Below are 27,208 nucleotides of genomic sequence, written 5' to 3'. Positions count from 1 at the left end.
ACAACATGGTTTCAATTATAGGGGGGAAGAAAGCTACATGTAGAAAAATGTGTGGAAGAAATATCCCAGAATATGTTTGGGATTGTTAATCCCAGATGAGATTATGAATGATTGTCTTCATTTTTCTACTTTTTTGCATTTTCCAGTTTATCTGCTTATGAACATATGTTTCTTCTATAGTCAGAAGGAAGGAAAGCATATTTGTTTATAAAGTTAAGAAGGGAGCGCCAGGGTGGCTCACTTGGTTAAGCGTCTGCCTTCCGTTGGCTCAGGTCCTGGGATCAAGCCCCGCAGGGAGCTCCCTGCTCATTGGGGAGTCTGCTTCTCCCTGTGCCTCTGCCCTTCCACCCACTTGTGCGCTCGCAATCTCTCCCTCTCTTTCTCTAACAAATAAATAATTTAAAAAAATTAAGAAACGGGCGCCTGGGTGGCTTTGTTTCTTTGGCTTTGGCTCAGGTTTTGATCCTGGATCGAGTTCCGCATCGGGCTCCCTGCTCAGCGGGGAGTCTGCTTCTCCCTCTGACCCTCCCCGCTCTCATGTGCTCTCTTACTCTCTCTCTCTCAAATAAAAAAAATTTAAGAAAGAAAGATAGATAGATCACCCTGGCAACACCCAAGGAAGACTAAATTCTAAACTACTGGCAAGAATAAGGAGCAGGGTGGAAGCTTTGAGAGTTCTGTCTTGTTTTGTTTCATGGCAAATTAATGCTCAGAGACTGTTTCTTTTGGCAGCAATTTCTTTAACCCAGATTCACTATGGGTATTTCACAAGCCTGTAGCATACAGGATAATGCCCCTTCATAAACCAATACACAACATACTTCCAAACAATGATAGATTAATCCCATTATTGTTCCAGTCAAGGGGGATCTGAAAGAAATAAAGCCCAAATTCAGTTGAGATGTACTTTCACTTATTTTTTTAAAGATTTTATTTATTTATTCGAGAGTGAGAGAGAGAGCACATGAGCTTGGGGGGGGAGGGGCAGTGAGAGAGGGAGAAGCAGACTCCCCGCTGAGCGGGGAACCTGACTGGGGCTCGATCCCAGGACGTTGGGATCATGACCTGAGCCCAAGGCAGACGCTTAATGACTAAGCCACCCAGGTGCCCCTGAAGTGTACTCTTTATTCCCCAGCTGGTGGCTGCTCTGGAAAGAGTAGAGTCGCCTTTACTGAAGCAAAAGCTAATTGCCCCAAGGGCTTCAGAGTGCTGGTTTAATGGGCTGAGTCCCCTCACCCATTGGATGGTCCTCTCAAACTTTCGGTATTGCTCCTTCATGTTTTTATTGATAGACACCCAGAGAGGCCCTCAGCAATTGAGCTACTGAGTATCAAGGGCAAAGGAGCAGATGACCAGATGTTGACATGCTATTTCAGTACAGTTTACCTCACTCTTCCAGCAAAACAACTACTTCTAACAACAGCTTCACTTTATTAGCCTTTGTCAAGAACAAGTGGATTTCAAATCACATCAAACCAATACAGAACATGCCCCATTCTAGAATTCTTTTGATACCAAAGGCCAACAGGCTGTCTAACCTATTATACTATATATTATAAAAGACTAGTGTCTGCAAGCATGCCAAGCCAAAAGGAGTCTCAGAATCTAGAGCCACCCTTAACTTATACAGATACAGAAACTGAAGCCTAGCAGGAGATTAACTTGAATACATAGTAATTAGTCACTGGGAGCTATGGAACCAGTTTTTTTTGACTCCCAGTTTAGGGTTATTTCCTCTCTGATTCATCGAGACTTCCCACCTCCCTTGGCTATTACTGTTCTGGGAGAGATGTCAATCTGTAGGGGGTGAGTAAATACATCAATAAGTATATCAATAGTAAATTGATATCAATATGTCAACACCAATAGTTAGTGTATCAATAATTATTTATTGTCATTAAAACACAAATAAGGTGCCTACAAAGTCCACAATAAGAATAATCACATCCCAGGTAATTAGGATTGGAGAGAAGTATTGAAAATGGAGGGCCGCCCTCGATCCAGGTTTGTCCAATTCAGATCATTTGCAGGAGGGAGAAGCTGAGGAAGGACCAGTGAGCTTTCCTAGAATCCCTTTTAACAATAGCATTGTTTTACTTCCTTTTGACTCATAAATTTGATTTAAAAAAAAAAAGACATAAAAAGAGCTTACCCTCGTGAGCTATGAGGTGTAATTGTGCCTGTGACCTCATCAATGTGGGGGGGAACATGACTGTAAGAATAAAAGTCACAAGTATACAAGTTTGCAAATGTGGGGTAATTAAAAGAGCGCTGGTCTCTGAGTCAGACCCAGATTAAAAATCTCAGTCCTAACACTGACTGCTGGGTAGCCTTGCTTAATCTGTTTCAGTCTTAGTCAACTCATCTAAAACCTTAGTCTTTGTTTTGAAATAGGAAAATACCTTCCTCTAGACATTTTTGTGAGGGTTACATTAGGTAACACGTAAGGTGGATGGGCAGCTGTATTCCAACACATTTCTTTGTAAAAGTCTCGTGCATATGCACAAGATGCACTGGGCACACTCTGTTTATCTAGTGTTGCACAGACTCACACACTCCCTCCATGACCAGGGTTAGGATTGTTCCCAGCAGCCATAAAATGGGTCATAGCAAAGCTGGCTGATTCCAAGACCTTGACCTTGTTAGCTTTTGGAGTCTGTGAACGAACCGTGAAGGTGTTGGTTCAGCAGGTGAGCCTGAAGGGCCTGCCTTGCACGGGGCGTTTTCACCAGGCTTGGCATCTGGTATGTGAATTCAGGCATCCACAGATCGCCAGAGTTCAAGGCGAAGGCAGTGCCATAAAAGGAAAAGTTCTTAGGTGGCTCAAAGGAAGGAGGGATTAGGGCTGATGGGAGAACCAGAAAAGCTTTAATGGAGGCAGAGCCTGAGAAGATGGTTAAGAGACTGGTGGGAAGAGATGTGAAGGGAGAACGTTCCAGGTGAAGGGAGCAGCATGAGCAAAGGCTTGGGGGTGGAGAGTATGGAGTGCGCACTAGAACAGTGACTATCCCAGTGTGGCCAGAGAGGAGGAGCGTCGTGAGAGAGAAGCGGGGGGCCGGCTCCGTAGTGTGACATGAAGGTGAAGAACCTAGGCTGTGGGGCCCAGCGGGGGGAGGACAGAGGAAGCCTGTGAGCCTGGTGCTGAGGCCGTGAGGGTAGCAGGATGTAGACAGTTGTGTGCTTCATTTAATACCTTCTCACACAGCCTCACTGTGGAGGGTGTGCCCGGGGGCCACTGGACCGAACAACAGGGATAGGCAGAGCATCAGTTCTAAAAAAAACCCTGAGTTCTAGAACCTCAGATGCTTGTCCTATGCAATGCTCAGTAAATGTTTTTGTAGCAAGACAGACACGCGGTCAGCAAATACAGGAAGGGTATCTGAGAATCAGGACTTCTTATCCATGTCCTGTGTACTATTTCAGGAAATACTTACTGGATGCTTCCAGGAGCTCCTGGGGCAGTCCCAGATTTGTAGTGGCCTTTTGCCTCTTATTTACCACCTCTGGGATTTTGTATCATCTCTGAAGCCATCTTTTTTTTTTTTTTTTACACATGGGTTTTAATTCCTCAACTAATACACAAATCCATTCTTACTTTGAAAATATTCAAACTAACAGAATAATGTGGAATAGGAATGTCAGACCCTCTTCACCCTTTCTTCTTCCTCTCCCCACCCCACATATAATCATGGTTGATCCAGAACCAAGGGGTATTTTAGGTTCCCCCCCCATAATTCTTTATAGCAAAACCTGACCTGACTTCATTTCACCACAAAATCTGACTTGACCTCATTTGGGTAGTAAACGTGACCTGAACAAGTGTGGGGCTATTTGTCATCTTTATCTGTCCCACTACTGTGAGTAGTCACGCATTTCGCGACAGAAATACGATGAGTTTGATTAAGAGGGTTGCCCCGGACCCTCCTGGAGGTGTTACTTACTGTATGGTATAGCCCCCCTTTACCTTTACAGTCTGAACAAGCCTGACTTTTGAAACTCATCTGGTTCTGAGGCTTCAGATAAGGGATTGTCAGTCTGTCACTTGCTTATATGAATTTGCAGGCACGTTTATGCACAGTTTGGTAGGTAGGTAGTTTGGAAGATAGATAAGTTTAAAAAAAAACAATAGGATCATAGTACACATGCTGTTCTAGGTCTTAATTTTTTTTTTTTACTTCATTTACTTAATTTTAATGATTTTACTTCACTTAACAATGGGACATCTTCCTGTGTCTGTTTATGTATCTACCTTTCCTTTTTTAACCGCTCCGTGGTATTCCACAACATGGTAGTGTCTGGTTTTGTACTGGATTGTTTGTCATTTTCTTCTTAATTTCTCTGAACTGTTGATTCCTACCATGATGTTTTGTGTTTTGTGTTCTTCTTTTATTCCTCTTCTTTTTATTTTTTTAAGATTTTATTTATTTATTTGAGGTGGGGGGCACAAGTAAAGAGGAGAGGCAGAGGGAGAAGCAGATTCCCTGCTGAGCAGGGAGCCCGACGTGGGGCTCGATCCCAGGACTTCTGAGCCGAAGGCAGATGCTTACCTGGCTGAGCCACCCAGGCACCCCTTTTATTCCTCTTCTTTTTCCTGTCTATAGTTGTATTGATCAAGTTTTCTTTTTCTCCAGTTTTCTCTTGGGGAAACATTTCTCGTCTTCTTATGGGTACATTTTGTTTCTAGTTTCTTTATGATTACCTATGATTTTTTAATGTGCATAGATAGTAATTTATTCAATTAACACAACCTTTTCTGTCAGCATGCATAATTATTGGTATCTTTATTTTCTGTGTAATGAAGAATTTGTCTGGTGTTTGTCCTAGCACAGAGCTTCTTTTTTTTTTTTTTTAAGATTTTATTTATTTATTTGACAGAGAGAGACAGCGAGAGAGGGTACACAAGAAGGGGGGAGCTGGAGAGGGAGAAGCAGGCTCCCCATAGAGCGGGGCTCGATCCCAAGACACTGGGATCATGACCTGAGCAGAAGGCAGACACTTAATGACTGAGCCACCCAGGCGCCCCTAGCGCAGAGCTTCTAAAGACCATTGGGATTTCCTGAGGGAAAGGAATGCCATTGTTACAGTGAGATGACTCATGGGGGCGCTTACCAATCTTCATGATTGGGACTGGTCATCAGCAAAGCCAACTGAGTGATTAGAGGTTTGGGACTTTGGGCCAGCCAGACCTCTAGGGAGGAAGCTGAGAATTGAGTTGAATCAGATAGCCAATGATTTAACCAACCGTGCCCACATAATGAAACCCTGATAAAATCTCTGCACACTCTAGCTCATTGGAGCTTCCTATTTAGTGAACGATGATTTGCCTGGAGGGTGACATGCTCTGATTTCACAGGGAGAGGGCACAGATGTTCTGCATGCCCTCCCAGAACTTGTCTCATGTGTCTTTAAAATAAACCTGTAGGGGCACCTGGCTGGCCCAGTTGGTAGAGTGTGCGACTCTTGATCTTGGGGTTGTGAGTTCAAACCCCACGTTGGGTGTAGAGATTACTTAAAAATGAAATCTTTAAAAAAATAAAACTGTGATCATAGTAAGTATAGCACTTTTCTGAATTCTTTGAGTTGTTCTAGTGAATTATCAGACCTAGAGGGTTGTGGGAACCTCCAAATTTATATCCAGTAGGTCAGAAGTATGGGTGGACTGGAGACCCCCCTCCCCGAGACTTGTGGCTGGTATCTGAAGTGAGCTCATTCTGTGGAGGACTTGCCCTCAACCTGTGGGGTCTGTGCAAACTCTGGGTAGTTAGCGTCAGAACTCAACTGCAGTACACCCCACACTGCCATGCCCAGGTCAGCTTAGCTATCCTGGTGCTCACTCACACCAGAACTTTCCCCAGGCAGGTGGATCACTTCCACTCCGGTTTTATCATGGGACGCATCTGCTTCCAGCTGCTCTGACTCATTCATTATTAGCTATGAATGTGTGTTTTCAGCGCGTGAAGAAGAATCCCTTTAGGGGACAGTGAATGAATTCTAGACATAGTGGGAGGTTTCAAGGGTTCTGTCGTATAAAAACCACTAACAAAGATTCTCATAGTTAATGGTATAAGATTAAATTTCATATATAGTTGATATTTTGTGGAAGATTGAGGAGGTGACAACATATATGAAATATAATCTGGTTTAAAATGATTGCCTGGGGGGCGCCTGGGTGGCTCAGTCGTTAAGCGTCTGCCTTCGGCTCAGGTCAAGATCCCAGCGTCCTGGGATCGAGCCCCGCGTCGGGCTCCGTGCTCCGCGGGAAGCCTGCTTCTACCTCTCTCACTCCCCCTGCTTGTGTTCCCTCTCTCGCTGTGTCTCTCTGTCAAATAAATAAAATGATTGCCTGGAAGGGAAATGGGGAATTACTGTTTAATGGCACAGAGTTTTGCAAAGATGGGAAGATGAAGAGGTTCTGGAGATGGATGGCCGTGGTGGTGGCACAACAATGGGAATGTACTTAATGGCACTGAACTGTACACTTATAAATGGTTAAAGTGGTCAATTTTATGTTATGTGTATTTTACTAAAACAAAGAAGATGATTGCTAAATTTCCAGTGTTATTAAAAATGGGAATCAGTAGGGGCATCTGGGTTGCTCAGTCAGTTAGGCATCTGCCTTCGGCTCAGGTCATAACCCTGGCGTCCCAGGATCGAGTCCCACATCGGGCTCCCTGCTCAGTGGGGAGTCTGCTTCTCCCTCTGCCCCGCCCCCCCGCCCCCTTGTGCACATATGCGCTCTCTCTCTCTCTCATAAATAAAATCTTTAAAAAAAATTGGAATCAGAATTTTAAATTTAAATTGTATGTAACTATACTCATAGGGCTCCAAGTCTTCTACAGTCTCCATACAGTAGAATATTGAAATCTGGAATGGGAGCCATTATGTAAATGGCCTCTCCACCACTAGCCGTGTGACTTGGGACTAGCCAGTTAAGCTCTCTGGGCCCCATCTTTAAAAATAAAGTGATTGGAGGGCGCCTGGGTGGCTCAGTTGGTTAAGCGACTGCCTTCAGCTCAGGTCATGATCCCAGGGTCCTGGGATCGAGTTCCGCATCGGGCTCCCTGCTCTGCTTCTCCCTCTCCCACTGCTCCTGCTTGTGTTCCCTCTCTCGCTGTGTCTCTCTCTGTCAAATAAATAAATAAAATCTAAAAAAAATAAATAAATAAAAAATAAAAAATAAAAATAAAAAGAATAAAAATAAAAAAATAAAGTGATTGGAATAATTGTATTTTAGTTGTTAATTAAGAGAGATGACTTTCTACCCATAATGCTATATTTTCTAAAGATGGCCGCAGCAATATCTCCCAACCATGTGCACTTTTTACCTGTGATTCTGACACTTCCCATTGAGGTGCACTCTTTACTCCCTCTGCTAGAAGTGGGGTGGACTTTTATGACCAACAGAGTATGGCAGAAGTGATACCCTGCCCTGTGATTTTGAGTTTCGGTTATAAATGTGTTGCAGCTTTCTCTTTGCTCACTGAAATATCACTTGAAGCCTTCAGCCACTGGATAAGCAGTCTGACTGCCCTGAGGCTTCCATGCTGGGAGGAATCCCCAACTAGTGCTTAAAAAAACCCCTAAATTCAACCAAGTAAATTTGAAGATCTAATTGGCTTTATTAAATGATTCATAAGTCAGGCAGCATTCCATCTACTAAGTAGAGGAGCTGTCCAAAATAGGTTTTTAAAGGTAAAGGGGGCAGAAAAGGGGAATTTACTAGCAAGGAATGCATTTTTTTTTAGACAACTCACCCTCCTAAGGAGAATGGAAGTGGTCCATCAGGGGCTTACTTCCTAGTGTTGGCCAGGAAATTCCAGTTTGCCCCGTTAAAGATTACGTGGTGAGGGCAGGGCGAGGGGGGGTTGAAACTGCAGTTAGTTAAGTATGAAGTCTTACTGATGTGGGGCCTTAACATAAGTGACTCCATTTTGAGATGTGGTTTTCTTTTTAATGCTAACTGACCTGGAAAGACCACATGGAGAGGCCCTGAGACTATTTGGGAGAGAGAGACATGCCCGGTCAGTCCCCAGCTGCTTCAGCTCTCCCCTTCCCCCATCCTGTCTTAGCTGCCATCTGATTGCAGACACAGGAGAGATCCTGAGTCAGAACCGCCCAGCTGAGCCCTTCTCTAACTCCTGACCCACAGAAACCTTGAGAGATAATAAAATGACTGTGGTTGTTTTAAGCCATGGATTTTGGGTTGATGTTTTATGTAGCAATAATAACTGGAACACTGTCTCCTTTACAGATTAATTTTTCTCAGTAGTTCGCACTAAAATACTATATAATTTACCAGCTTATTCTTTCTCCCCTCTCTCCCCCCACTAGAATGTGAGCTCCTGAAAGAGAGCTTTGTTCAATCCTTCCTTCACATTGCCTACAATGTCTGTTGTAGAAGGTGCACAATGAATATTTGCTAATGAATAAATGAAATGGTAGAAGGAAGGGGAGAGAGCAGATCAGCTGTCAGAAGCCCCCAAGTCCACTTTCTACTTGTGGAGTTTATTGAAGTGACTTTGAACCTGCTCTTGGGCTTAGTGGGAGAAGAGCAACAGTGGACTTCTTTTCACATGTTTGGGCTCTTGTTTTCCTCCTTTCTCTCTTTTTTAAATTAATATGTTCCAGGCTACATCTGTCTTCCAAGATTTTCTCATATCTTTTAGTCCAGTAACTTACATTTTCTTGGTTTTCTGAACTATTGAAGTTGTTTGTCTTTTTAAATCTTTTAAGGATAGCTTTTGTATAATCTCAGTGGGATTTTAGGCAGAGAGAAATAGATACATGCTCAGTGTGCTGTCCTGATATAATCCCCACTCCCTTCGTTTTGCATTTTTTGATGCTATCTTAATTGTTGCATAAAGGTGTGTGCCTTATAACTTTATTACACAAAGGTCTGTGCCTCTTGTCAATATAAAAGTGCTTAATAGAGATTGCCATTTTCTAAACTGGTATCAAATTATACTCCTACCAGGAGTAGAAGAGAGGTCCACTTTCTCCACATGCTCTTTAGTCTTTGATATTCTTAGGGTGTTTAAATGTAGTGATTCTGGTGGGTATATAGTGGCATCTCATTGTGGTTTTAAGTTGTATTTCCCTGGTGAATAATGATATTGGGCTTCTTTTTATATGCCTATAGGCCATTTGATAATTCTCTTGAGTGAAACTCTTGTTCAAGTCGTTTGCCCATTTTTCAATTGGGTCGTCTTTCTCTTATCGTTATTAGGAGTTCTTTGTATATTCTTTTTGTTTGTTTGTTTTAAAAAGATTTTATTTATTTATTTGACAGAGAGAGACACAGAGAGAGAGGGAACACAAGCAGGGAGAGTGGGATATTCTTGATACAAGTCCTTTGTCATATGTATTGCAAGCATATCCATGTATATGGCTTACTCATTCACTTTCTCAGTGATATCTTCGATGAACAGAAAGTCTTGATTTTAATGACAACTAAGTTATCTTTTTTTTGTTGTTTTATGTTAGTGCTTTTTTGTCCTTTTTTTTTTTTTCCAGTTGGGCTTGAACCCACGACCCCAAGATCAAGACCTGAGCTGAGATCAAGAGTTGGATGCTTGGGGCACCTGGGTGGCTCAGTCGGTTAAGCATCTGCCTTCAGCTCAGGTCATGATCCTGGGGTCCTGGGATCAAGCCCTGCATCAGGCTCCCTGCTCAGTGGGGAGTCTGCTACTCCCTCTGCCCCTCACCCTGCTCTCATGCTCTCTCTCTCACACTCTCTATCTCAAATAAATAAATAAGATCTTTAAAAAAAAAAAAAAGTCTCAGATGCTTAACTGACTGAGCCACCCAGGTGCCCCTGCTTTTGGTGTCCTTTTAAGAAATTTTTGCTTACTTAAAGGTCATGAAGATATCCCACTTTCTTCTAGAAGCCAGAGTGTTTTAACTTTCACATTTAGGTGGATGATCCACTTCAAAACAAATTTTGTATGTGGTGTGAAGTCTCCCCACCCCCTATGGATATCCAGTTGCTCTAAAGTCATTTATTGAAAAAAACCTTTCTCACATTAAATTTTAGTGGTGCCTTTGTTGAAAAAATCAAATGACCATATATAGAGAGGTCTATTTCTGGACTCCCTGTTACGCTAAGTTGATGTGTAGGTCTGTGCAATAATACTACATTGTCTTAATTTATAGTAAATTTTAAAATCATGTAATATAAATCCTTCATATTTATTCTTAAAGATTTGTTTGGCTATTCTGTGTCCTTTAGTTTCTAGATAAATTTTGTAATCGGTGTGTCAATTTTCACACTTATACACAAAATCTGCTGGGATTACTATTGGAGTGAATTAAATCTTTGTATCAGTTTGGTGAGAATTTTTGCCCAAACCATATTAAGTCTCCTAATCCATGAACTTGACATGGATCTCTCCATCTATTGAGGTCTTTAATTTCTCTTAGTTTTGTAGTTTTCCAGATAGAGGTCTTAAACCTCTTTCATTAGGTTTATTTCTGTTTTTTTCTAATGCTGTGGCAAGTGGTTTTTTAAGAAATTTCATTTCCAGTTTCTTTTAAACCACATTTGTCCTGTACTCAATTTTCTATTTTGATCTATCTTTAAGTTGATTGGAAATCTTCCTTGAATTTCTTTTTTTTTTTTTTTTTTTTCAGGAAATGCATGTGATGGTAAACATTAGTTTTACAGGCTGGGATTTTCTCTTACCTTCAAAAATGTATAATAAATTGTCTGGGGATAGAATTTTGGGGCCATTGTTTCTTTTTATCTCAATGTTTAGTGAATATTTTTCCACAATCTTCTGACATCTAAAGTTGCAGATAAAAGACTAATGTCACTCTAAATTGTTTTTCTTTTGTGTATAATCTGTTTTTACACAAAAGGTTGTTACCCTTTCTTATTCTAGGAATTGACAGAGTTCCCCCACATATGCCTATTGTGGGGGTTTTGTTTGTTTGTTTGTTTTTTATTAGTTTTGCCTTGGTAATTGGTATACTTTTGATCTAAGGACTCAAATCTTTCTTCAGTACAGAGGAGTGTTCTCCTGCTTCTCTGATCAATCCTAGTGGAATTCTTTTTTTTTTTTTTTTAAGATTTATTTATTTGAGAGGAGAGAGCGTGTGTGCGCGCACACGCAGGCGCTGGAGGAGGGGCAGAGGGAGAGAGAGAATATTTCAAGCAGACTCGCTGCTGAGCGAGGAGCATCATGCAGGGCTCGATTCCACGGCCCATGAGATCATGACCTGAGCGGAAATGAAGAGTCTGACACTCAACCGACTGAGCCACCCAGGCGCCCCAATCCTTCTGGAATTCTTATTGTTTGCTTATTAAAGGAATTTGGCCTCCCTAGGTCTTACCATTTTCTCATTAACTTCAATTGCTTCATCGTTTTACTCTTTGTTCTTGAAAACTGTATCATGTCTTTTTATTCACTAATTTCATTTTGTGTGATGGCCATTTCACTGTTCACTGCTTTTGTTAGCCATCCTTAAAATTTGGAATTCATGTTTTCCAATCCAGCAATGTTCATATTTCAAATTGCTTCCTTTATTATTATTACTGCCTGATTTGTCTTATAGATACATTGGTATCTCTTTTCTCTATAGTTATATTCTTGCCTCAGCTCCTGTTCTTCTATCAGCCCCCATTCTCCAGGCAGAAAAAATAATTTTCCCTTTGCTTTCCATCCTACTCATCCAGTGTGTTATAGTTACTTGCTTATATGTTGACTCCCTTGTCCCCTGTGAGCTCCCTAAGAATGCAGTCACACTTTTCCATTTTTATATCACAGCACCCAGCACAATGTCTTGCATGCGTAGGTGCTCAATACAAGATAGTTGAGTTGAATTGTGTATTGACTCTTCAAACTGGAGGTCAGCTGCAGAAGGGTATGAGGGATCTTTTGAGGTGATGAATGTTCTAAAACTGGCATGTGCTGATGTTTGCACAACTGTAAATTTACTACACATCATTGAATCATACTCTTAAAACATGGATTTGATGGTATGTAATTACAGTTTAATAACTCTGTTTAAAAAAGAAAGACAACTGGCAGGGCAGTGCCTGGCTGGCTCAGTTCAATGGAACATGTGACTCTTGATCTCAGGGTTGTAAGTTTGAGCCCTACATTGGGTGTAGAGATTACTTAAAGATAAAATCTTTCAAATAAATAAATAGTAACTGGTGGCAAAGGTGTAGCAAAGCCATTGCTATTACTGGAAAGTTGAGCAAGGCTACTATAGTAGGAATATATCTTTCCACGTTTCGTGCAAAGTCGATAACTGTTACCTGCAAGAGGGTTAGTCGGATAGAAGGGAGTTGACTGTTTTCAGAAATGAAACTCCCAGATCAGAGATATTTGTCATCTTACTTGGGAATGGTAAATAATTTTAACTGGCTCACCAATTCCCGTGCATTGTAAATATTTGCCTGGGGCACTATATTAAGGATTGCACATGAGCGTCTGGACTCAGTGGAATCGGATGCGGTAATGGATTATCAACATCCGCTGGCGGTGCAAGGGGGTGGAGGGGTGTGTGTGTGTGTGTGTGTGTGTGTCACATACATACCATCCTTTATCTGTCCGGTGACACCCAGCTGGCCATGTGAAGGTAGCAGATCCACCACAGGGGGTGGGAAATTATCAAGAAAATGGAATAGAAACTTGTATTTTGTAGTGTAAGGAGGTGAGAGGGTAATGAGCTTGTCTCTCTCCCTCTGTGTCTGCTACTCCTTGGGTCTGTGTACAGGGGATGAATATGAGCTGAGGTGTGTTAGATGGCTAGTGCTGCCATAACCAAGTACCACAGACTGGGTGGGTTCAACAGTAGTTCCAGAGGCTAGAAGTCCAAGATCAAGATGGCGGCAGGGTTGGTTTCTCCTGAGGCCTCTCTCCTAGGCTTGTAGATGGCCGCCTTCTACCTGTGTCCTCACGTGGTCTTCCCTCTGTTCAGGTCTGTGTCCTGATTTCCTCCTCGGGACACCACTCATTACATAGGGCCCACCTTAATGACCTCATCTTAATGTAATCACCTCTTTAAAGGCCCTGTCTCCAAATACAGTCACATTCTGAAGTACTGGGGATTAGGACTTCGACATATGAATTGGAGGTGGGGGGGTACAATTTAGCTCACAACATGGGAAACTTTTTAAAAATTAAATAAGGTTAAAATGAAATAGAAACTATATGTTCAGAATCGAAACAAGAAAAAAATACTTCATTCCCTTTGAAGAATATGTATTAATAAAGCAGTCCTTGGGAGCAGTGCCTTGTGCAAATGAGCTGAAGATGGGAGTGAATGCATATCCAGTCTTGAGTTTGTCCCTTAAGTGGCAAAGCCAGAAGTACTAACAGTTGAAGAGTCTCTGTTAGGTGGTCCCTGGTGGGCTGCTTCACCTGCCAGCGTATTCCTCATTTAGTTTATGGTCTCACATCCTGGTTAGGTTGCTTTTTCAGGCTAAGATCCCAACTTGAACATTGCCTTTCCCCCTCCATGGCAGAATGCCTTTCTAACAGCAGTTTGTCTATGGATAGAAATAGTGTCTGTTCCCTACATGCTGCTATGATGAAGTCTTCCAAACATCCATGCTGTTGTTCCTTTGTGTCTTCCAGAGGCTTTCTGAAAGAAGCTTTCAGGAGAGGAGGCCCAGATGGCTCCAGTGCCCGCCTCATGAGGGGAGAGATCACGTTTTCCCAGGTAAAGGGACACTTCATAGACCCCCTCAAGAAGGCATTCTGTGCCCACATGCCCATCTCCCGCACTGACTAGAAGCTCTCTGACGGCAGACCCATGTTTGCTTCACCGATGTACCCCGTCTAGCACTTCCGTCGTAGGACTGGGATGGGGGCTTAGAGACCCACAGAGAGATAGTTAAGACTGGCTTATTGTCTCTTTGCAGGATCCACCCCATGACTGGAAAATTGCCAACCCCTTGAAAATCTATACCAGGCAGAGTAGCTTTTTTTTTTTTCTTCTTAAATGGTGATAAAATACACATAATACAAAATTTATCACCTTGATCACTTTTAAGTATGTAATTGTGTAATGTAAAGTATATTCACATTGTGAAGCCATCACCACCATCCATTTCCAGAACTCTTCATCTTGCAAAACTAAAATCCTATACCCCTTAAACAAAAACTCCCATTATTCTTTTCCCCCAGCCTCTGGCAACCTTCCTGTCTCCATGTATGCGGCTACTCTAGCCACATTAGAGAAGTAGGATCATGCAATATTTGTCCTTTTGTGCCTGGCTTATTTCCCTTGAATGATGTCTTAAAAGTTCATCCATGCTGTGGCATGTGAAAGGCTTTCTTTCCTTTTTAAGGATGGATAGTTTTCCATTGTATGGGTAGACCACATTTTGTTTGTCCATTCTTCTGTCAATGGACACCGGGGTTGCTTCCATCTTTTGGTTATTGTGAATAATACCACTGTGAATATGGGTGTGCGAATATCTGCGTGACACCTTGCTTTCAGTTCTTCTGGGTATAGACCCAGAAGTGGGATTGCTGGATCATACAGTAGATCTGTTTTTAATTTTTTTTAAGGACCCTCCATCCTGTTGTCCAGAGTGGCTACCCCAGTTTGCATTCCTCTGAGCAGTGCACAAGATTTCCAGTTCGTCCACATCTTCGCCAATCCTCGTCAGTCTTTGTTTTGTTGTTTATTTGTTCTGTTGTTGATAGTTGTCATCTTGAGAGTAGCTGTTTTCAGACAGGGCCAATTGCGGGGAGGGGTTGTTAAGTAATAACTGGATAATGGGTGGGCTTTGGAGTCAGAGAGCAGGATTTGAATCACAGCTCCCACTTACAGACCGTGTCCCCCCAGCAAGTTGCTTAACCTCCCAAAGGCCCAGTCTTGGCATCTGTAAAATGAGGGTGATCTACAGTCTACTTCATGGATAGTTAGGAAGCTAGGAAAGTGTCTCGCACGGTGCCTGGCACATAGCAAGGGCTAAATAAATAACAGTTACCATTGTGACTACAACCTCCACTGGTTTTTAACAAAGTAATCAGGATCTGAAACCATTTGAATTCTCAGTGTCTGGAAGAAGAAAGGCTATTGAGAATCTATCAGCACACAGAGAACATGGTCTATATTTTAACACTTTTTTTTTTTTCTTAAAGATTTTATTTATTTATTTGACAGAGAGAGACACAGAGAGAGAGGCAACGCAAGCAGGAGGAGTGGGAGAGGGAGAAGCAGGCTTCCCGCTGAGCAGGGGGCCCGATGCGGGGCTCGATCCCAGGACCCTGGGATCATGACCTGAGCCGAAGGCAGACGCTTAACGACTGAGCCACCCAGGCGCCCCTATATTTTAACACTTTTTATGAATTAGAGCCACCTATCGGTCTGTCAGAGAACTTAGGGCCCACTGTAGGAGAAAGCAGGAGTCCGCCTTTTCTGTGTGCACACACACAGTGGCTGGTGACTGAAAAACTAATGATACTGCTGAGAATAAATGTGAAGTCAATAAGAAATCTGCAGTAATATTGTTGGAAGAGAAGGAAAGAAGGAAGTACAGTGTGTTTTCAATGAACATAGGAATTATAGAGTGAAATTCTAGTAATTGCTATGAAAACTCTGCACCCGTTCTGACTTCTTTCGTCCGTATGTAGCTTCTAGGTAACTTGAATGGTTAGCAGATGAGGTCTGAAATAGCAAATTGCAGTTGATCCTTGAACAACATGAATTTGAACTCACGGGTCTACCTATCCATGGATTTTTTTTTTTTTCAATAAATACACATACAGTGCTGTAACCGCATTTTCCTCTTCCATTTGATTTTCTTAATAACATTTTCTTTTCTCTGCCTTACTTTATTATGAGAACACAGTATATAATACATATAACATATAAAATATATATTAATCAACTCTATGTGATTGGTAAGGCTTCTGGTCAACAGTAGGCTATTAGTAGTTAAGCTTTTGGGGAGTCAAAAATTATATGTGGGGCTCCTGGGTGGCTCAGTCGTTAAGCGTCTGCCTTCGGCTCAGGTCATGATCCCAGGGTCCTGGGATCGAGTCCCACATCGGGTTCCCTCCTCGGCGGGAAGCCTGCTCTCCCTCTCCCACTCCCGCTGCTTGTGTTCCTGCTCTCGCTATCTCTGTCTCTGTCAAATAAATAAATAAAATCTTTAAAAAAAAAAAATTATGTGTGGATTTTCAACAATGTGGGGGGTTAGGGCTCTCAACCCCCACGTTATTCAAGGGCCAACTATATATTATGACAAAGGCTACTTAGGTTCAATTTGTCTTCAGAAATCATGTCTTGAAAATGAATGTCGTCTTTTAATTTTTCATTTGTGTGTATGGGCACCTGGGTGGGAAATTTTTTCTCATTTGTGTGTACAATACAAACAGAAAAGTACACAAAGTATACAGTTTAATGAATTTTCACACAAACTGAATGCACCCATGTCACTGGCACCCAGATTAAGAAATAAAACATAATCAGCACCATGGGCACCCCACTTACGCACCTTCTAACGCTACCCCTCCAAGAGTAACTAACCATCCTGACTTCCAACCTTAGAGATCACTTTTACCTATTTTGTACTTTATGCAAATGGAACCACACCGATAAATCTTTTGTATCTGGCATCTTTTCCTCAACACTGTATTTGTGAGAATCATAGATGTCATTGTATGCAGTCATAAATAGTTTTATTCTCATCGCTGCATGATATTCCATTGTATGAAGATACTCTGATCTGTTTATCCATTTTTTTTTTCACCCTGAGATGGAAAGGCATTGGGAGATTTGGAGCAGTGAAGTGACATTATGTATATATATTTGCAGCAAGGAAAAGGGTTTTTTAAAATTTTATTTTATTTATTTATTTGTCAGGGGGAGAGAGAGAGAGCACGCACGAGCAAGCACAAGCAGGGGGAGTGGCAGGCAGTGGGAGAAGCAGGCTTCCTGCTGAGCAAGGAGCTCCATGCAGGGCTCGATCCCAGGACACTGGGATCATGACCCGAGCCAAAGGCAGACACTTAACCCACTGAGCCACCCAGGCTTCCCAAGGAAAAGGTTTATTCGAGAGGCAGCCAGACAAGGAGATGGGAAGGCAAGCCTCAAATCCACCTCCTGACTGATATTTTTAAAACCTCATTCTTGCTGCTGCATAAATAGACCAAAAGGGCAAGGATCATTATAGACTAATTAAGGAAGCTATTGGAAGATCTGGGTGAGAGATGGTGGTAGCTTGGACTAAGGTAATATTGGTGGAAGCAGTAAAAAGTGATCCAAGTCTGGAATATTTTGACAGTAGATTCCACAGGCCTTCCTGATAGATTGAGTATGAGTATGAGAGAGTAATGAAGGATAACAAACGTTTCTGACCAGAACCAACTGACAGTTACCAGTTGCTGTTCGCTGCTCTGGGGCTGGGAAATCAGGTGCCCGATTTGGGATATTTCAATTTGAAATGCCTATTGATCTCCAAATAGAGCGTGCAAGAGGCAGCTGCATATACAAACCCAGAGTTGAAGGAACATCTTACACACACACACACACAGCATATAGATGGCATTTTTAATGCCACTGGACTCAGTGTGATCACTGAGAAAGGGAGTATAAATGGAGAATCCAGAATCCCGGGTACTCTAGTATTAAAGGTCAGGTTGATGAGGGGGACCCAGGATTGAGAGATGGAGAATGAATCTCCACCGATAAGAGAAAAATTAGGAGGGTGTGGAGTCCTGAAAGCCAAGGATTTATCAAGTTTCAGATGAAGAGAGTGGCCATCTGTGTTGATGCAGCTGATGGGTCAGGCAAAATGAAGGCTGGCAAGTGCCCATTAGATACAGCAACACAACATGGAGGTCACTGATAACCTTGGCGAGAGAGGGTAGAATGTGGAATGTGGAGGTCAAAGCCTGATCAGACTATGTTCAAGAAAGAATGAGAGAAACGGTTTGAAGACTATGTGAAGTTTTGATACAAAGTGGGGTAGAAAAATGGGGCAGTAGAAGGGGGGGATAAGGTCAAGAAAGAGGTTTTCTTTATGATAACAATATGCTTGCATGCTGATGGCCATGGTCCCATAGTGAGGGAGATTGCTGATAAAGGAATGAGGAAGGGAGACCCACTGGAGCCACGTCCTTGAAACAGAAAGGGATGGAATCTAGATGGAGGGGTTGAGCTTTGATAAGAGCAATGGACCATTATCCATGGTAACAGAAGGGAAGATGGAGTTCTTGGCCACTAATGCTGGTAGGTGGATGGTGATGGTGAGAACTTGTGAAAATTCTCTTCTAATTATTCTCCCTTCCTCCAATCCTCCTCACTGTTTCTGGGATGACCTCCCTGAAATGCAAATCTACTTATGTAACTCTCCCACTTAACTATATATATATATTTTTTTTTTCTTTGTGTAACAGTCTAAGGCTGCAAGAGTTTTATTATTTTTACGGAAAGGTGAGTACTTCCATTATTTTTCCAATTTCATTAATGGTTTTAGTCTACTCACATTTTATATTTTATCTTGCATCAGTTTTGGCATTTGTATCTTTTTTTTTTCTTTTTATCTTTTGGCCCCCTTCACCCATTTCTCCCACCCCGTCCCCCACCACCTGCCTCTGGCAACCACATTCTCTGTAGCTATAAGTTTGGCTTTTTTTGTATTTTTTGTTTTTGTTTCTGTTTTTAATTTAATTCCCACATATAAGAGAGATCAGACAGTATTTGTCTTTCTCTATCAGACTTATTTCACGTAGCATAATGCCTTCGATGTTCGTCTAGATTGTCACAAATGGCAAGATTTTGTTCTTTTTTATGGCTGAATAATATTCCATTAAAGTTATATACCACATTTTCTTTATACATTCATTCATCCATTGATGGGCATCTAGGTTGTTTCCACATCTTGGCTATTATAAATAATGCTGCAGTGAACATGGGGGGGGGTGCAGATATCTTTTTGAGTTAGTGTTGTTGTTTTCTTTGGATAAATACCCAAAGTGGAATTGCTGGATCATAGGGTAGTTCTAGTTTTAATTTTTTGAGGAACCTCCAAACTGTTTTCCATAGTGGCTGCACCAATTTACATTCCCACCAACAGTGTGCGAGTGTTCCCTTTTCCCTATGTCTTCACCAACATTTGTTATTTCTTGTCTTTTTGATAATAGCCATTCTAATAGGTGTGAGGTGATATCTCACAGTGGTTTTGATGTACATTTCCCTGATGATTAGTCATGTTGAACATCTTTTCATGTGTCTGTTGGCCACCTATATGTCTTCTTTGGAAAAAATGTCTTTTCGGGTCTTCCATACATTTTTTAATCAAGTTGTTTGCTTTTTTTGCCGTTAGGTTGTATGAGTTCTTTATATATTTTGGATATCAGCCCCTTATCAGATATATCATTTGCAAATATCTTCTCCCATTCAGTAGGTTGCCTTTTTGTTTTGTTGATGGCTTCCGTCGCTGTGCAAAAGCTTTTTATTTTGATGTAGTCCTAATAGTTTATTTTTGCTTTTGTTGCTTTGCTTTTGTTGTCAGAGTCAAAAAATCATCAGCAAAACCTATGTCAAGGAACTTACCACCTACATTTTCTTTTAGGGGTTTTATGGTGTCAGGTCTTGTGTTGAAGTCTTTCATCCATTTTCAGTTGATTTTTGTGTATGGTGAAGTGGTCAAGTTTCATTGTTTTGCATGTGGCTGTCCAGATTTCCCAACACCATTTATTGAAGAGATTGTCCTTTCCCCATTGTATATTCTTGGTTTCTTTGTTGTAAATTAATTGACCATATATGTATGCATGGGTTTATTTATGAGCTCTCTATCATTCTGCTATTGGGGTTTGGGTAGTTTTCAGTTTGAACTATTACAAATAGTGCTGCTATGATAGTGTATAAACATATCACAATCCATTTTGCTGCTAATAAGTGTATTAGTTACCCAGGGCCGCCATAACAAAATACCGCAGACTGGGTGGTTTAAACAATAGAAATTTATTTTCTCATAGCTCTGGAGCCTAGAAGCCCAAGATCAAGGTATTGGCAGGGTTGGTTTTTTCTGAGGTCTCTCTTCTTATCTTGTAGTGGCCATCTTCTGTGTCTTCGCAGTCTTTCCTGTGTGTATGTGTGTCCTAATCTCCTGTTCTTACAAGGACACCAGTCAGATTAGATTAGGGCCCACTCATGACCTCATTTTACCTTAATCACCTCTTTAAAGACCCTACCTTCAAGGACAATCACTTTCTGAGGTGTGAGGGCTTAAGACTTCAACATGAATTTTGGGGGAACCCCATTCAGCCCATAAACAGGGGCATTTGTGTAGCTTGTAGTTTCAGGGCTCTTGGAAATAATGCTCCTGCAAGTGCATACACAAACATGTCTTTTTGGTGAACATACGTAGACATTTCCATTGGGTGTGGGTCTAGGAGTGGAATTGCTGGCTCAGAATGCATATGATCAGATTTAGTAAATGCTGCCAAAAGCTTTTTCAAAGGATGGTACCAATTGATCGTCCCTCATCAATTCACTCTTACAGTGGGTGCCACTCATGGAAGAAGACTGCAGGAAATGTTCTGAGGACTCTGGAATCCGCCTCCCTGAGAATTTCTCTGTAAGCCAGATCTTTGGCAAGGTGGCTGCAGCAAGAAAGATCAACCACCCCATGCTTCAGGCAGCTCTTGCCCTCAGAAAGAAGGGTAAGGATCCAATACTGGCCGTTCTCTGAACCAACCACACTAGAGCCCTTGGGTGTGTTAGGTCAGAATACATCTATATGTGTTCCGAGAGCACAGATCTTCTGGACCTTGATGGAAAGCCATTCTTAAAAACATAGCCCTGAAGTAAGTTTTATCAAATGGCAAAAAATAGCACTATCAGAATAGCTGGGGAAAAAAAAATGAAAGAATTTTATTTAATAAAGCAGTGTGTGCCAGAGACTGCGTTGTGAGCAAAGTTCTCTCCCTCCAGTGACACTAGTAATGACCCAACCTCTTGTCACAGTGATTGAAAATCAAGGCCTTTTAAGCAACTGTGATCGTCTCAGCCTCTGAATGTCAAAGTGACTGAGCTATGAGCTGGCTGACATGAATTCAGATGGTGTCAAATGGTCTGGGACATGAGCTCATGTTCATCCAGTAGGGATTTATGTAGTTTTGGAGCCCAGCTCTTCTTCACAGGTATATTCGAAATCATTCTACCCACTTATCAGCAGACTTACCTGGTCATGGCTAAGCCATCCCATGTCCATGTTTCTCACTCATGTTCCATGGAAAGGGTCTCACCACTGACTCATCAGTGCCTTGTTTCCAGCACCCCCTACTTCTTGCCCTTCTTGGTTAGGGGGAGAAAGCCAGGGATAATGCCATTTCTGCTGACATTCCTCTAGTTTTGAAATGGGAATGCAGTCTCCGACAGTCAAGGCAAGAATTTTGAAAGATAGTCAAGCAGAGTTTTCAGTAACATAGACTTGGAAGGAGCACTGGAGGGGCAGTCCAAAGGCAGGATTCTGGGCCTGGCCCAGTTCTGCCTTCACTGTGTGGCTCTGGGAAGCTCCACATTTGTCTGAGCTTCTGTTTGCTCATCTGGTAAGATCTGTCCTGCCTATTCCAGAAGTGGTAAGGATCACATGAGCTGATGAAGATCACAACCTCTTGTTCTACAATTGCAAGGAATTAAGGGATGTAGTGTTTCTATCAGTGCTTCTGAAAGCCCTTCATGTACCCGGTCTGCTTACTCTCCTGTCTCTGTGTCAGGAGGTGCTTATGGGTAAAGATGATTCTTGTCCCATCTGTCAGTTTAGAAGCTGGGCATCAAGAAGAACCCTGCGTGGCCCCTTCTTTGGGGTTCCCTGTGGGGTTATCCTGAGCTTCTTGGAGCAAAGTTCTGTATCTGGTCTAGTCACTGGTGACTTCTCATTCAGGATATACAACCTGCATCCTCACCAACAACTGGCTGGATGACAGCGCTCAGAGGGGCAGCCTGGCCCAGCTGCTGTGTCAGCTGAGGCCGCACTTTGACTTCCTGATAGAGTCGTGCAGGATCAGAATGGCCAAGCCTGATCCGCAGATCTACAGGTTCGTGCTGGACACCATGAAGGCCAGCCCCAGTGAGGTATGTAGACACTTCCTTTAGTGAAAAAGAATGTTCTAGAGATATTGCAAATAAGAAAAATTGAGAAGGAGTGAGCAGATGGAGGACATCTGGGGCCTGGTGGTTTGATTCTAGGTCCAGTGGCAGGTTCCCACTCTCCCAGGCCAGGACTTCTGAAGGACTTTACCTGTCCCTTCAGTCTAGAACATTCTACAAGAGATAGGCATGTGGCCCCTCTCTGTGGCTTTTATAGGTCAAAACAGGTATTGTCAAAACTGCTAGACCAGCTGCCTTAGTTTGCCTATAAAGAAACGTAGACCCTGGGAGATTTTCCCAAGACCACAAGGTGGTTACGGTCACCCTACCAAAGGGTGAGTGGAAGTGGGCTCCAATATTAGAGCTATCTCCTCTAGGAACCCCTAAATTCTGTCTTCATACTGTCTCTAAGTATCTATTCTAAAATTCTGTTTCCTTGTATTCCCCACCTCTAATTTTCAAAAAGGCAATTAGACCAAGATTAAATACCTTTCCCTGATGTTTCTGACCCTTTCTTGTTGGCCCCATCTCATCCACAAGCTGATCAGATGAAACCCTAAACTTCCTCACGGGGAATCCTTACCGGGCTCAATCCCAGAACCCTTCCTCTCTCCTCTTAAACTTTGCTCCTGCTCTTCTCAACCCCTGGATTAAGCCTTGTAACAGTGCTCTGAATTTTAGTATACCTATAAATAAATGTCTTCTCATTTCTGGCTTTTGGGTTGTCAGATGAGCTGCTTAGAAGTCTGGGCCTGCCCTAATCCAAGATGATAATGCACTTATGCTTTCTTCTACAACTTTAAGGATTTTTTTTTATTTTAAAATTTAAATATTTGATCCATTCAGAATTTATTTTGGGGGAAGATGTGAGGGAAGCATCCACTGTTTTCCCCCAAACAGTTAAAATAATTATATAATCTTTTAAGTACTATTTTTCCTCACGAGGTGGACAACACAAATTGTCATTTATATTTGGGTTCATTCCTCGACTCTCTTCTATTTCATTTGATATGTCTATATCTCTTCTAGCTCCCCACTTTTTTTTAAATTTTACCTTTTGTAGCTTCATAATTTGTTTTAGTATCATTACAGTTCTTTTCCAGATTTTTTTTTATCTGTTCATACATGTTGATTTCCTAGATGGATTTTAATATCACCCTGATAACTTTATATCCTTCCTTAATTTTCTTACAGTTTCAGAATTCAGGCTGAAACCCACAAGTGTGTGTGGGAATCTGTACATCTCTCTGTGTGTTTATGGGTACGCTGATGTAATTCAATATTTTTAATTTTAAGAGTAAACAGATATGTGGAGGAAAACATAATTCTTCACCTTGTCATCATAAAATAACCACTATTCACATTTTAATGTGTGTCTTTCCAGTGCTGTCCCTCACTGGTGAGTTGTGCTTTGGATTAAAGTGATGCTAGTGTCCCTGCTATTTGGATTCAGGTTGTGTTCTTGGATGACGTTGGGGCTAATCTGAAGCCGGCCCGTGACTTGGGGATGGTCACCATCCTCGTCCGTGACACAGACACAGCCCTGGCAGAACTGGAGAAAGTAACTGGGGTGCAGGTAACTCTCTGGGTTGCACTGGGTCGGGTTTCCTGCCCCTTCTCTGTGTTAGGGGTGCAGGACACACAGCAGGCGAGAGGGGGACCGGTTCAGGGAGTTCGCTGCTCCCTGATGGGCCTTCAGCATGCTGTCCCTGAAGAACTTCTTGTTCTCTGAGAGCAAGAATCCATACCAGTCAGAGTCGGAGGAACCAAGACCCAAGGCAGGAGCGAAGCTTTCAAAGCCACCAGACTTCACTGTATTTATTTATTTATTTATTTTAATTTTTTAAGTTAAAAAATATTTTTATTTTTAGACTTGACTTTTTAGAGTAAATATCGAGAATTTGGCTATTAGGTCTGCCCCAGTGGGGGTAGGGAGCACAGTCCTCACCTGGTCTGCCTGGTTATACTGCTGGGACTCGGTGGAGTGGTTTAAACCATCCCTCAGAGAGGATGGGACGCCCTTAATGATGCCCCAAGGGGGCTGCCTGGGGATTAGCCTGTGGTGCCAGAGCCGAGGCCCCTTTTGTTATTTTGAGTTTACCTAAGATCTCCATCCCACTGAGCCCCAGAGTCCCAGGGCCAGTTACACAAGGCTTTTGCAGGAATGCAATGCTTGTGTCGGGGCGGGGGAGGGGGCACATACACCTGGCTGAGCTAGCTGGACGGCGCAGCCATCCCAACTTTTTCTCAAAGGGCACTGTGTCCGTTTCCCTGAGCTGCCATAAAATACACAGACTGGATGGTCGAGACAACAGTCTCACGAAGAGGCCAGAAGTCCCAAGATTAAGGTGTTGGCAAGGGCAGTTCCTTCCAAGACCTCTCTCCTTGGCTTGTAGATGGCCACATTCTCCCTGTGTCTTCACATGGTCTGCCCCCAGTGTGTCCAAATGTCCTCTTCTTTTACAAGGACACCGGCCAGATTGGATTCTGACTCCAGTGACCTCCTCTAACCGTAATGACCCCTTTAAAGACCTTATCTACAAACATAGTCACATTCTGAGGCCCTGGAGGTTAAGACTTCAACCGATGAATTTGGAGGGGACACAATTTAGCCCCCCACGATAGGGACAAATGACTTTTCATCTTTTTTTTTTAATTTTATTTTATTATATTAGTCACCATACAATACATCATTAGTTTTTGATGTAGTGTTCCATGATTCATTGTTTTCGTATAACACCCAGTGCTCCATGCGGTACGTGCCCTCGTTAATACCCATCACTGGGCTAACCCATCTCATCCTTTTTTTTTTTTAAGATTTTATTTATTTGAGACAGAGTGAGCATGAGTGGGGGGAGGGACAGAAAGAGAGGGAGAAGCAGGCTCCCCTCTGAGCAGGGAGCCCAATGCAGGGCTTGATCACAGGACCCTGAGATCATGACCTGAGCTGAAGGCAAACGCTTAACCGGCTGAGTCACCCAGGTGCCCCTGACTTTCCATCTTTAACGAATAAATAAAATCTATCTAATGACTTCACAGCCATAAACTGTCTTGCCCAAGCTTGATCTGTCCTTCAGCAAGCCTGGAAGTCTCATGCAACAGAGGAGAAAACACCCAGACTTGGAATCCCAGCATCCACCTGCTTGTCCCACTTACTAGTTGTCCCCTCGTCACATACGAGTCACAGAAAACTGTCCCATAATCGGGAAAGTAAGCCATGCCTCACCTGTCTTCTCCAGAGTAGGGGGAGGATACAAGGAAGAATGAGAACTATTCCTTTTTAAATGGAGGAGACTTGCCTCTTCTCTCTCAGGAAGGCTATGGGACTCAGTCCTGAACAGGCTTTGTAAATTGTAAAAACAGCAGGAGAACGGTGAGAGCCGGAAACCCCCATCCCCTCACCCCTGGAAAGAGAAGGACATCCCCTAGGAGGCCAGGGATACCTCAGCAGAAGGGCCCCAAGGGACCCTGGTCCTTGGTTAGTGTCTTGGCTCCCTCAGGCCGGACAAGGCTCATTGCCATCAGAGGGCACCCAGCTGCCCATCCCTCCCACCACACCTTGAATCCTCTCCAGGTGCGATGGAGATAGGGGGCTTGCCTTCTGATTCCCCCGCTGAGGACATCCAGGCAGGCTCTTCTATGTTTAAAAAAGGAAGATAAATTTCATGGTTTACTTCCCCCACTTTAGAGGTCGGAGCCACTTCTTCCTTAGGTCGCATATTTGGGACTAAAGATGAGCGATCTGGTAGTAGGAGTCGCTAATATGTCCCTTCCTGTGAATAAGTTCGCTTACATGTGTCAGCATCCTGTCCTGTCATTTCTGTCTCAAGAAACCTGACATGAATAAGGTAAAGAAGCCCCTTAAGAAAGACCATGTGAGGGCCCAGGGCAGAGGTGCAAAGCCAAAGGGAGAGGACTCAGGAGGAGCCAAGCCTGAACCAACCAAGGTGTTGGACTCCCGGCTTCCAGAACTGAGAGACGTAAATGTCTGTGGTGTCAGTCACCCAGTCTGTGGCGCATGGTAATGGCAGCTGGAGCAGACGAATCCAAAGGCCCAGGGAGTCTGATTTTGGCCAGCGTGAAGGAGAGACCCTTCAGCAGAGCCACACAGTGATGGGATGGCTGCTGTGTGAACTTTGCGCTCCCGGTGGTGTCCAACGTGAGCCTGGGTGACCACCTGAGGAACTGCCATAGAGAAGGATTATAGTCCTTGAAGTACGAAAGCTCAGCATTTTAGAGCAGGTGGTGTTTCTTTCCTGCTGATGTAAAGTTCAGGCGGTGGTGGCCAGGGGCTTTGCTTCATGCAGCTGTTCAAGGACCCGGGTTTGACAGAGGACCCACCGTCTTTCCCTGCTGTGTTCTCCCGGGTCACACCAGGCTCTCAGCCGGAAGGCAGGGGGCGGGGGGGCGGTAGAAAATGCAGAGAACGGCGTGGGGATTTTAAGGAGCCAGGCTGACAGGCCACGCTCTTCTGTCCGAAGGACCCGGTCACGGGCTGCACTGAACTAAAACGGAGGGGGAGATGAGTACAACTCTGTGCTTGCAGGAGAGGGACAGGGCTGGGCAGTCCCCTGGAGGACGCAGGAGCCCGTGACACACATGCCTGGAGCCAGCACTCTGGACTTTGGGAAACTCTGTCTGAGAACCTCTCACAGAAGGAGCCTGCTCCCTCTCTCCCTGTCCCCTTTTCCTTCCAGCTTTTCGGAGCCACAGCCCCTCTGTCAATCCCGTGCAATCCGAGCGATGCGAGCCACGGGTACGTGCCAATAAAGGTATGTGAGCACTCCCTCCCAGTCAGCCGCGTCCGCCCTGACCAGCCCACCTACAATGGCCTGCAGAGACATTTGTTAAATATCAAGGGTAGCTGGGGGGGTGGGGTGGGAGGGATGGGGTGACTGGGTGACAGACACTGGGGAGGGTACGTGCTCTGTTAAGCGCTGTGAATTGTGCAGGACTGTTGAGTCTCAGATCTGTACCTCTGAGACAAATAATGCAAGATATGTTAAGAAAAAAAAAAAGAGAAGAAGAAGAAGGTAACGGGAGGGGAGGAATGAAGCGGGGGAAATCGGAGGGGTGGACGAACCATGAGAGAAGATGGACTCTGAAAAACAAACTGAGGGTTCTAGAGGGGAGGGGGGTGGGA

At 43.3% G+C, this 27,208-nt stretch overlaps 1 protein-coding gene across 4 annotated transcripts in view; it reads left to right on the top strand.

Moving 5' to 3' along the window:
* Positions 1–27,208, top strand: part of EPHX2 (epoxide hydrolase 2) — a 64,551-nt gene that overhangs the window by 908 nt on the left and 36,435 nt on the right. For 2 of the 4 annotated variants that reach the window (XM_081810459.1, XM_081810455.1), the window contains exons 2-6: positions 13,587–13,671; positions 20,477–20,636; positions 21,860–22,050; positions 23,519–23,641; positions 26,763–26,837. In XM_081810459.1, coding sequence (XP_081666585.1) covers positions 13,587–13,671; positions 20,477–20,636; positions 21,860–22,050; positions 23,519–23,641; positions 26,763–26,837 — 634 coding nt within the window. The remainder of the gene's footprint in view (positions 1–13,586; positions 13,672–20,476; positions 20,637–21,859; positions 22,051–23,518; positions 23,642–26,762; positions 26,838–27,208) is intronic. The other 2 variants (XM_081810464.1, XM_081810467.1) reach the window with 2 other exon arrangements.

This window comes from Leptonychotes weddellii, chromosome 2, assembly GCF_054177405.1.
Source record: "Leptonychotes weddellii isolate Sample4059 chromosome 2, ASM5417740v2, whole genome shotgun sequence".
Lineage (NCBI taxonomy): Eukaryota > Metazoa > Chordata > Mammalia > Carnivora > Phocidae > Leptonychotes > Leptonychotes weddellii.
The sequence above is the reverse complement of the archived record's forward strand: the minus strand, read 5'-3'. Positions and strand labels throughout refer to the sequence as shown.